The following is a 12,021-nucleotide window of genomic DNA, read 5'->3' as shown; positions in this document are numbered from 1 at the left end:
TAATGGCTCAAGACTGAAATCATCATCAGTGAACAAAGCCTCTTTTTTTATATCATTACCAATATTCTCAAGCATTGCTAGAACAACTTGAATATTATCATTTGTCTCTTTCCTGCTAAAAAGGCCCATAAATTCTGACACTGCTTTAGCATTGAGTAGTTCTTTTGTCATGACAGGATTTTCAGACAAATTCAACAGTATTTTCAAAACATGAAACCTTGTTTCAGTATTGCCTGTGGCTAATAACAAAAGAAATCCAGATATATACCTGGCAATCAGTGTGTGATAGTCAGTGGCTCTAGTGAGGTGTCTAACCATCTTTATTCCAGATAACTGCTCAGGGGAATCCAAGCTATAAGCAAGAGTTTCCTCACATACTTGACATACATATGTCTGAATTATGTTCAGATTTGGGTAAGGTGGAGCCATGTGAATCATATTCTCTAGAAGCCTTGTCCTAACTCAGGAGGAGGGATAATTGAGCAAGGTTTCAATAAGTGAGACAACACCTGAATTGTGAATGAAATCATGAGTATATTGAAAAGTAGTTCTCATACCCATTGCAATTTTAGGTATTTCATGAATAAAAGGATCTTGGATTTTGTCCATTAATAGTTCTTCTTCAAACTCTTCAGGACCAATTTTAAGCTCACTCTGTATGCAGCTGCAGGAGCAACTCTCAGGCTCTGCACTCTCCTTGGTCCTAAGATGCTCCCGAATTTGCACGACTGACCAGTAGAATGGATCATACTGAAATGGGAACTCGGGGTCAGGTTGATTAGCCTGAAGCAAAGATTCCTGGTCTTCCCCTTCTAGGCTCAGTTCCATGTACTTTGGCTTTCCTCCAAACATTTCAGAGAACAGAAATGCTGCTTCTTTTGAAAATCTAAAGGGGCTTGGGGATGGGAAGCCAACCGTACCCCATGGACCAGGCTTGAACTGAACAGTAACCTCCTCCCAGCTCTGGGGCCTGTGTGAAGCATCAGGCTCCTGCTCAACTGAACATCTGGATCTGCAAATGGCCCTGTACACAGGGCTAGGATCTGATTCAAAATGGGTCTCATCTTCTGCCCCAAACCAGGACCCCACAATGGCCTCATCCTCCTCAGCTATTGTCCTGGACTCATAGTTGGTTCCAACACTACTCCTGTTATTGTCCTCATTTTTAGCCATAAACCAGGACCCAACAACTGCCCCTTCCTCATTTTCTGGCCTAGACTCAGAGGTGGCCCCAGTTTCAGTCTCACTAATGTCCTTCTCTCCAGACAAGAACCATGACTCAACAATCATCTCTTTATCATCCTCTGGCTTAGATGCACAGCATGTTTTGGCTTCTACATTGACTTCTTTTGCATCCCAGAACCAGGATTCAAAAATGGTTTCCTCTCCAGACCTTGATGTGGTCTCTTCTACTGCCTGAGGTCTAATGTCTATACTCTCTTCTTCAGCCCAGAACCAGGACCCAACAATGATTTCCTCCTTTTCAGCTCCATGCTTGGACTCAAAACTAGCCCCTGCCTCCAGACTGGTCTCTTCTTCAGCCCAGAACCAGGACTCAACAATGACTTCCTCCTCTCCAACTTTTGGACTTTATTTGCTACAAATGTTAGCCTCGTTCCTAATAGCCTCTTCCCTGGCCCAGAACCAAGACCCAACAAAAAGTTCTTCTTCAGCTGCCAGCCTGTCCTCTTCTCTAGCCTCCACTTCTGTTTTAAGCCTGTCTTCCTCCCTAGCCCAGAACCAAGAGCCAATAATGTCTTCCTCTTCAATATCCAGCCTGGATTCTTCTTTGTCTGCAGCCTCTATAATGGCTTTATTCCCTTTCCAGAACCAGGATGTGATCATGGTCTCCTCTTTGGTAGGTGGCTTGGCTTCTTCTTCAGCCCTATCATCTGTACTGCTTTCTTCCACAGCCCATAACGAGGGACCTACAATGGTCTCTGGCCCTGTATATTTTATGGACCAGAACCATGAATTAACAATGTCTTGTTCGTCCTCTAGCCTAGACTTCCAGCTGCCTTCATTGGCAGGAAACATACAGGGACTTTCTCCTGACCAGAAACCAGACTCACTGTTAATCTCTTCAGCAGCTGTCATAAATTTACACTGGGCACCAGCAGCATACTTCATACGGATCTCTTCAGTGGTCCCAGACCAAGACGATGTAATACTCTTTTCCTTGTCCTCCAGGCTAGACTTATTATTCACTTTAGCCCTCCCACAAGCTTCTACTCCAGGCCAGAACCATGACCCAATAATTGGTTCCTCCTCCTCAGTCCCTGGCATAGTATCACAGTTGACTTCAGCCCCAGAATCCATGTGGGCCTGGTTTCCAGCCCAAAACCAGGGCCAAAATATTGTCTCCTCTTCAGCTCCTGGCCCGGCCTCTTCTCTGAACTCAGCCACTGTGCTGATTTCTTCTCCAGCCCAAAACCAGGGGCCAATGACCTCTTCTTCCTCAGACTTTGGCCTGGACCCACAGTTGGCCCCAACCCCAGCTTCTACACTGGCCTCATCACTGACCCAAAACCAAGACCCAAAAATGGGCTCTTCTTCAGCCTCTGGGTTGGATTCTTCATTAGCCCAGCAAAAACTGGCAATGACCTTTTCTTTGTCATCTGTAAGCAATGATTTGGAAGTGGCATCAGCCTCAGTTTCCACACTGGTCTTTTCCCCACTTCCAAACACAGAACTGCCAATAGGCTCCTGCTCAGCCTGTGGTCTGAATGTATCACTGGTTTCTTCTTCAGTCCAGAACCAACTGCCAACAATGGACTCATCCTCCACTTGAGAACCGGACTTGACAGTGGCCCCACCAACTATGCTGGAGTCTTCCACAGCCCAGAACCAGGCCCCGGTGAGGAACTCTTCTTCTGGCCTGGCTTCTTGCTTGGCCCTGGCTCTGGCCTTGATTTTGGCTTCTTCCTTTGCCACTGCTCTGGCCCTGACCTCTTTCTTGGACTTGGGCTTGGCCAAGTTATTAGTCTTCTCTCCGGGCAGGAACCAGGGCTCTTTTTTGACTACATCCATAGACTCAGACATGAAATCAATGGAAGTTTCTTGCTTGGCCCTGTGCCTGGCGCTGACATTGGCCCCCTTCCTGGCTCTGGGTTTGTACCTACCCTCCTCTCCAGCCCAAAACCAGGATTTGACATTGTCTTCACATTCAGACCCAGAACTGGATTCAGAGACTTCTTTCTTAGACCTAAACCAGGGCCTACTATTGGTCTCTTCCCTAGGCCTAGACTGGATACTGGTCTTTTCTCTGACCCAGAACCAAGATTTCTTGATAGATTCATCTTCAGAACCAGAACTGGAGGCAACATAGAGTTCCCAACTGGTTTTGGGCCTAGACATAGCCTCTTCTTTGGTCATGTGCCTAGACCTAGTACTAGCTTTTACCCTATCTCTAGGATGAAGCCTTGTACTGACCTCTTCTCTACTGCAGAACCAGGAGTTCATAAAGGATCTATCCACCCATCTGAAATCACAATTGTGAAAGGCCTCTTTTTTAGATGTAGGCCTGGGATGGCACCAAGACCCCATATTGGTCTCCTCCTCTGACACAAGCAAATGCTGGATTCCTGATTGGGACTTGACCTTAGTGCCAGGAAAGGACTCAGCATCCATACTGGCCAGTTCCCTAACCATAGATGAGGTCTTAGGTTTTGCAACTGACCCAGACTCAGTACTGATCAGCGGCCAGGCTACAGCATTGTTTTGGAACACTCCCTCTGTCTTCAGTAGGACCTCAGCATCAAACTCAGTCTTGGCCCATGAATAGGTTTCATTCATGGACATTTCTACAGTGATTGCCTTGGCCTCACTCTTAGGATGTGTCTCAGTTACTGCCACGGTCTCAGTTTTGGGCCTTGCTCCAAGCATTACCTGGGCCTGGGTCCTAACCTTTGGTCTGACCACCATTGGGACTTCATTCTCTCTTTCAGTCCCACCAGCAACCTCTTTGCCAGGCTTCTTTTCAGGCTTGGCCTGGACACCAGTCTCAATCTCAGCCCCAGTCATAGTACAGTTACAGAGGAGACCTGAATAACTACAACTATCCCAGTCTCAGCTTCTACCACAGATTTCTCACAGTTTTGTGTCTTCACACTCTAATTTTTTGATGATTCAGGTGATACAGTTGGAAAGAAAAGTTAGAGCCAATCACCAGTCCAGCAGTCAATAAGCCTCCTTTCCAATCCCAGCCTCAGTCAATATTACAGTCAGAGTGAAGAGAAAACACAACCAAGCTGGGAGAGGATGGATGGTTCCTGGGTGGGTACACACCTGTTGAAGGTGGTGCTCAGCAGCAATTTCAACACCACCAGAGCTGCCACTGGAAGTCAATCTGGGAAGTGAGAATGACATGGAGGTTTGAGTCTTTTCCAACTGTCTCACTTCATGCAAAAACTCACACAGAGAGACTACACCTTAAATGCTTGGTGGGAAAGTTAGGCTATTAAAGTCTATCACTTTCATTTTGTTTACAGTTTTTATCCCCAGAGCTGCCATATTACTTTGCCTGTTATAAAATAGGTATGAAGTTGGTGGAAAACTACCTTGGCAATGAGAGAGGCTGAGGAGCCCCAAGGCCAGACTCTAGTCACTGCTGGACTTGTGTTGGTCTCCTCTACCCCACCCAAAAGTTGTACCCACTCCCATACCAACCTGCACTGATGTAGCACAATTTCCTGCTCCTTTCCTTGATTCCAGTGGTGTCAAACTCTACAGCAGCCTATAGGCTATCCTGAGAACAAGTAAACATATAAGAGAGAATGGAGCCTGACTGCTAAAAAGACAAGCAAGAACCCTGACCCTGATACAAACATCTTACTCTTTTAAAGGTCTAATGTGCCTAATATTTTCTGTCTCCTGGTCTCTACTCTCAAGTCTTTCCCTCCCATTCACAGCCCAGTCCACACCTACTCCAATATTCCTGGTATGCTGCTGCTGCTGCTAAGTCGCTTCAGTCATGTCCAACTCTGTGCAACCCCATAGATGGCAGCCCACCAGGCTTCCCCATCCCTGGGATTCTCCAGGCAAGAATACCGGAGTGGGTTGCCATTTCCTTACCCTGTAGGAAATGCGAGGGTTTCTGTGGCAGTGTGCAAATTTGACATGGAGTAGGTGAGGTAGAGAAGGCCCTGCAACCACTTGGATCAAAGATATCTGCCATATTACTCTAGCTGTCTCCTCTATTGCCCCTCTTTGCACAAACCTCCAGAGATTTGAACCGGACTCCTCCGCCTTTTCTTCCTTGCAGAAGTGACCAGACTTAAAGCAGGTCTATGGAAAAACAGATGAAAAGGTAAGGCAGTCAAGAAATAATAGCAGCAACTGAGTACTTGGGGGACAGACAAACACCACAAACATAGGAGTTCCCAAGTTACCTGCCTTTTAACATTTAAGAGTCCCATTAGGTAGAATATTTCCTTTTAACTTAGGCCATCTGGATCAGATTTCTGGATAACCACTCAACATCATATCACACTCCTCCTCTTACTCTCTTCTTCAATTCTGAAGATTCACCACTTGTTGCTCACCTCCTTTGTGCTGCACAACAAATTGGGGGAAGAGCACCCACATATTCTAGGTTGTGTAGTGGTATTTGTATTTATGACTTCTCTCGTACCTTTATCTCCCAGTCCAGCTTTTCCACCTCCAATTCTGGACAGAGGAGAGAGAGGAAGGCAAGAGAGGTGTGTAGAAACCAGGTAGATAGAAGAATTTTAGAAAGTATTCCTGGATGCCTGACCTGCGCTGGTCGCACTCACCCCACCCTGATTTAGATGTTCAGTCAATGGTTGCTGCCCACCCTCAACCCTTCATTCCCCACACACCTTCAGAAAAACAGGTCGTTTTCCCATTCCTTGTTTTCCTCAAGCCTCTCCTCTACAGATGCACCCCATGGCCTGAAATTGCCAGACCTACTGCACAGACGGGAGACTTTGGCATCAAAGAGGTGCCTGTGGGAAGGGACAGCACCCGGCACGTGGGGCCCAACAGGGACCTTGGCGGAATCATGGCCCGGGCTGCTCCCGTCCCGGCTCCCTCTGCCACTTCAACCATAACAGCCTCCCGCACAGCCCTCTCCCCGCAAAGGCACGGTCGAGGGCGGGGCGCAGGCACCCGGAAACCCCGGCGGGGACTAGTCCGCGCCGTATGCCTCCCCAGCATCCGAGGGAACCCTCCCACCACCACCCCGCCCGCGCCAGTCGCTGCTGTATCAGCGCCAAGGATCCTCTGGCGCTGCGCACTTCTCTAAGGATTCCCGCTCCGACCCGCTAGCCTTCCCGTCCTCAGGCTGCCAGGGGTAGCTGTGAGCCGGTTGTCGCCCCGCGACACCCTCACTTGCCTTCGCAGGCGCAGGGTCCCGATGCTCATCCTCCAACTCCAGTCGCAGTTCCTCTTTCGCTTCCCACCGCTCTCCGTGTGGGTAGAACAGCAAAGAGGCGTCTGGCCCCCTGCGCCAAACCAGGCAGAAGATGTGTAAACTGCAGCACCGACCGCTCGCGGCGAGGGTGTCGGAAAGCGGGGGTGGAGGGATACAGCACGAATGGGCTTGATACGCCCGCACCCAACCCCCGCCAGACCCAGTGTAATTCCGACCCACAGGGGGCGGGGCTGGGAATAACGCCTGCCTGAGGAGCGGGGCCACGCCAGCCCGCCAAGCCAGCCCTCCACTGCCCCCCCGTGGGGTGAGCCCCCCGCCACGCTTCTGGTCCTGCAGCATAGAAGGGTCACGGGCGGCGCGGCGCGGACCGGTCGGGACGGGTCGCACTGCAGGGAGCGGCGGATGGATACAGACCGCCGGGGGGGGGGGGGGGGGAGGGGGGTGTGGATGTGTGTGTGTGTGTGTGTGTACCTGCAGAGTGTTCGGTGTCCGCCCCCTCCCTTCCCCCATCACGCCGGCCATCCTTCTTGGGCGCGGGTGGCTGGGGGGGCTGCTTTCACCTTCAGGGGCCATGGGCTGGAGGAAACTGGGAAGGGGACGCCCGTGGAGGCCGAGCCTCTGCCCCTCTTCTAAGGGAAGGCAGCCCCTGATAGACCTCTGGCTGAGGAGACAAACCACTTGTCTGCGCCAGTGTCGTCATTCTTTCTGCCACACTGCTGTTCTCTCAGTCGCTGTGGTGGCACACTTTACCATTTCACTGTCCGCACGGTTGCCCAGGAAAGAGGACCTTTCCCTGACAGGACCCGCACCTGCTCAATCCCGTTTCTCACCCCACAGCGAGGGGTCAGGCACCATGTAGGGACAGTCCTGGCTCTTCCTGGCTTCTGTCTGTCAGGTCATCTCTTGCAGGGTATTCCAAGGGCTCATCATTTTGGCAGGGTAGGAATATGCCAAGGATTAGAACCATTTGGGATCTCACACGCTTGCCATACACACCAGTCTACTTCCCCCAGCCATTCTTTGGAGAAGGCCCCACCAAACACTTAAGAAAGAAACCTGCTGTTTCTTGAATCCTCTGATTCCTGCACTTCTACATCCTCCCTTTATTCTCCATCCCCTTCATTTGTGCTCCGTTGGGCAAAGAGCAACCATGGTTAAGAACATCTCTGGTTGAACACAAACCTGTTGGCATTGTTGCCCGTTTTAAAACCCAACTAAATGGCACCCTCATTGTGGTAGGCTGAATAAAGATCTCCCAATGATGTCCATGGGCTTCCCAGTGGCACTAATGGAAAAGAACCCACCTGCCCAATGCAGGAGACATAAGAGACCCTTTTCCTATTTGCAACCTTCAGGACTGTAAGATATTATTTTATTGTTTTTGTTTTGTGTGTTTTTTTTTTTAAACCATCAACATTGCAGTAATTTGTTACAGTAGTGCAGTTCAGTTCAGTCCTCAGTCGTGTCCAACTCTTTATGACCCCATAAATTACAGCACGCCAGGCCTCCTTGTCCATCACCAACTCCCAGAGTTCACCCAAACTCATGTCCATCAAGTCAGTGATGCCATACAGCCATCGCATCCTCTGTCGTCCCCTTCTCCTCCTGCCCCCAATCCCTCCCAGCATCAGGGTCTTTTCCAAAGAGTCAACTCTTCGCATGAGGTGGCCAAAGTATTGGAGTTTCAGCTTTAGCATCATTCCGTCCAAAGAAATCCCAGGGCTGATCTCCTTCAGAATGGACTGGCTGGATCTCCTTGCAGTCCAAGGGACTCTCAAGAGTCTTCTCCAACACCACAGTTCAAAAGCATCAATTCTTTGGCGCTCAGCTTTCTTCACAGTCCAACTTTCACATCCATACATGACCACAGGAAAAACCATAGCTTTGACTAGACGGACATTTGTTGGCAAAGTAATGTGCTTTTGAATATGCTATCTAGGTTAATCATAACTTTCCTCCCAAGGAGTAACCATCTTTTAATTTCATGGCTGCAATCACCATCTACAGTGATTCTGGAGCTCCAAAAAATAAAGTCTGACACTGTTTCCACTGTTTCCCCATCTATGTGCCATGAAGTGATGGGACTAGATGCCATGATCTTAGTTTTCTGAATGTTGAGCTTTAAGCCAACTTTTTCACTCTCCTCTTTCACTTTCATCAAGAGGCTTTTTAGTTCCTCTTCACTTTCTGCCATAAGGGTGGTGTCATCTGCATATCTGAGGTGATTGATATTTCTCCCTGCAATCTTGATTCCAGCTTGTGCTTCTTCCAGCCCAGTGTTTCTCATGATGTACTCTGCATATAAGTTAAATAAGCAGGGTGACAATATACAGCCTTGACGTACTCCTTGTCCTATTTGGAACCAGTCTGTTGTTCCACGTCCAGTTCTAAGTGTTGCATCCTGACCTGCATATAGGTTTCTCAAGAGGCAGGTCAGGTGGTCTGGTATTCCCATCTCTTTCAGAATTTTCCACAGTTTATTGTGATCCACACAGTCAAAGGCTTTGGCATAGTCAATAAAGCAGAAGTAGATGTTTTTCTGGAACTGTCTTCCTTTTTCCATGATCCAGCAGATGTTGGCAATTTGGTCTCTGGTTCCTCCGCCTTTTCTAAAACCAGCTTGAATATCTGGAAGTTCATGGTTCACGTATTGCTGAAGCCTGGCTTGGAGAATTTGAAGCATTACTTTACTAGCCTGTGAGATGAGTGTAATTGTGCGGTAGTTTGAGCATTCTTTGGCATTGCCTTTCTTTGGGATTAGAATGAACACTGACCTTTTCCAGTCCTGTGGCCACTGCCGAGTTTTCCAAATTTGCTGGCATATTGAGTGCAGCACTTTCACAGCATCATCTTCCAGGATTTGAAATAGCTAAACTGGAATTCCATCACCTCCACTTGCTTTGTTCGTAGTGATGCTTTCTAAGGCCCACTTGACTTCACATTCCAGGATGTCTGGCTCTAGGTGAGTGATCACACCATCGTGATTATCTGGGTCGTGAAACTCTTTTTTGTACAGTTCTTTTGTGTATTCTTGCCACCTCTTCTTAATATCTTCTGCTTCTGTTAGGTCCATACCATTTCTGTCCTTTATCAAGCCCATCTTTGCATGAAATGTTCCCTTGGTATCTCTAATTTTCTTGAAGAGGTCTCTAGTCTCTCCCATTCTGTTGTTTTCCTCTATTTCTTTGCATTGATAGCTGAGGAAGGCTTTCTTATCTCTCCTTGCTATTCTTTGGAACTTTGCATTCAGATGCTTATACCTTTCCTTTTCTCCTTTGCTTTTTGCTTCTCTTCTTTTCACAGCTATTTGTAAGGCCTCCCCAGACAGCCATTTTGCTTTTTTGCATTTCTTTTCCATGGGGATGGTCTTGATCCCTATCTCCTGTACAATGTCACGAACCTCCATCCATAGTTCATCAGGCACTCTATCTATCAGATCTAGTCCCTTAAATCTATTTCTCACTTCCCCTGTATAATCATAAGGGATTTGACTTAGGTCATACCTGAATGGTCTAGTGGTTTTCCCTACTTTCTTCAATTTAAGTCTGAATTTGGCAATGAGTTCATGATCTGAGCCACAGTCAGCTTCCGGTCTTGATTTGCTGACTGTATAGAGCTTCTCCATCTTTGGCTGCAAAGAATATAATCAATCTGATTTCGGTGTTGACCATCTGGTGATATGGGAACCAAATTCTATCACCATCCTGATAAAGTCCATTCCCCTTCACTTTCTTGAATTGGACTTCTGCCCCCAGGAGGATCAATTTGAGAGCTCATCTCTCACCACTGTAACTACCCTCTTAAGCGCCTACTCTCTTTGCTAAAGAAGAGAAATTTTGCAATCATCTTTGAGGTTCCTCTTGGAGAAGGTCCCTATTCATTGAAAATCACTGATGCTTACCAGGATGGAAAGGGAACCTTATTCACAGCACGGCAGAGGATGAGATGGTTGGATAGCATCATTCGACTCAATGGACATGAGTTTGAGCAGACTCTGGGAGACAGTGAAAGACAGGGAAGCCTGGTGTTTTACAGTCCATGGGGTCACAATCAGTTGGATATAACTGAGCGACTGAACAACAACAAATCATATCACAAATTTTCATATATTTTCATATCAGCTTTTACTTGTTATTGGATATTTATTGTAACTGCACTATATTTCAATGATAGGAAAAAAATCTGGAGATGATTCTATAATGTATCTAGACAAAACAAATGTCAGTTTCCATAGGAAAGTCTTTCACTGTGCTCTTTCAATTACCTTAGCTGAATTGTGGATTATGTTTTCTATGTTCTAAAGTTTACACTCTCTTGGATGAATGCCAGGTTTAAAGAAGGGTATCTGAGGTCTGCTGGGATCTGTGGGTGTGTGTTAAGCTCTTTGCCTCTCTGAACTGTTTCTTCTTGTTGTTAAAGTGTCTGGTGCCTTTCATTTATCAACAGATATATATGAGTGTCTACTTTATCCTAGGCACTAGACATGCAGTAAAATATATATACATACATATACATATATATATGTATATTCAGTTTACATTTACTTGTATTTTCTATTTTATTTAGATTCCTACCTAAAATTTTATGTTCATATCAATGCAAACTTCTCTGGTAATTTCCAGATGCTGAGATATTGATCTCCAAAACATTTACTGGTAGGGGAGTGGATACTGTGGGACTATGAAATATATTTTGGACAATTTGTTCTAAATTCACTTACAGAACAGACACTATTGCTGTTAACATTTATTGGACTAGAGAAGTCCTATTTCATGCTTCTTATGTTAGTTCTATATGTGTGTGTATCAGAGAGACCGTCATGTTTAAAATCAAAGAGCAAATAAAAGATTTAAACAGGATGCTGACCTATGTCTGTCTGACTGTTAAATAATATTGATTTGTTGTTGTTCAGTCACCCAGTCATGTCTGACTCTTTGCGACCCTGTGAACTGCAGCACGCCAGGCCTTCCTGTTCCTCACCGTCTCCCCAAATTTGCCCAAGTTCATGTCCATTGCATTGGTGATGCCATCCAGCCATTTCCTCCTCTGATGCCCTCTTCTCCTTTGTCCTCAATCTTTCCCAACATCAGGGATTTTTCCAATGAGTCAGCTGTTCACATCAGATGACCAAAATACTGGAGTTTCACCTTCAGTATTAGTCCTTCTGTTAGGTAGTTAGAATAGGAAAAAGGAGTCCAGAATGGTGTTGGCTAAAAGACAAGGAAGGGAAAAGCCCTCGAAAATAGAACAAAGGAAGGTCCGAGGACCGGAGTGAGGACCTCAGGTAGAACAAACAGCACTCCTGGCTAGCCCAATTTACACAGGGCAGGCCCAGGGGGAGTAAAAAACATATAAAAAGAGGAGCCAAAGGGCCGGGGGTCTCTCTCTCTCTCTCCTGCACACACTCTCTCTCTCTCTCTTTGCATCTTTTGGGTCAGCATGCTCTCATGCCTTGAGGATGTGTTTTCCTTTATTTTCTAAATAAAACTCAGCTGTAAAACTGTCCGAGAGCTGTGATACCCCAAGGGCTTTAACGTCAATCACTTCAAATTTTGGTTGTGATGAGACAGAACCGAGGAAATTACACAGTCTCCTGACACTTCCAATGAGTATTCAGGGTTGATTTC

At 46.8% G+C, this 12,021-nt stretch overlaps 2 protein-coding genes across 3 annotated transcripts in view; both read right to left on the bottom strand.

The window, feature by feature from the left end:
• GPRASP1 (G protein-coupled receptor associated sorting protein 1) overlaps nucleotides 1-4,291 on the bottom strand; it is a 28,783-nt gene extending 24,492 nt beyond the window's left edge. Inside the window, 1 exon segment of the mRNA XM_044937270.2 lies at nucleotides 3-4,291. Coding sequence (XP_044793205.2) covers nucleotides 3-4,023 — 4,021 coding nt within the window. The 5' untranslated portion in view covers nucleotides 4,024-4,291.
• The window catches only part of LOC102412527 (basic helix-loop-helix family member b9), a 110,663-nt gene that overhangs the window by 52,284 nt on the left and 46,358 nt on the right, over nucleotides 1-12,021 (bottom strand). The window contains exons 1-2 of one of the 2 annotated variants that reach the window (XM_044937273.2): nucleotides 5,219-5,259; nucleotides 4,669-4,747 (exon numbers count right to left, since the gene is read on the bottom strand). The exons of the other annotated variant lie outside the window; for it this stretch is intronic. The gene's annotated coding sequence lies outside the window, so the exon portion shown is untranslated. Of the gene's footprint in view, nucleotides 1-4,668; nucleotides 4,748-5,218; nucleotides 5,260-12,021 lie in introns of those variants that run through there. 2 annotated transcript variants of the gene reach the window in all.

The sequence above is a fragment of the Bubalus bubalis genome, chromosome X (assembly GCF_019923935.1).
Source record: "Bubalus bubalis isolate 160015118507 breed Murrah chromosome X, NDDB_SH_1, whole genome shotgun sequence".
NCBI classification, from domain to species: domain Eukaryota; kingdom Metazoa; phylum Chordata; class Mammalia; order Artiodactyla; family Bovidae; genus Bubalus; species Bubalus bubalis.
The sequence above is the reverse complement of the archived record's forward strand: the minus strand, read 5'-3'. Positions and strand labels throughout refer to the sequence as shown.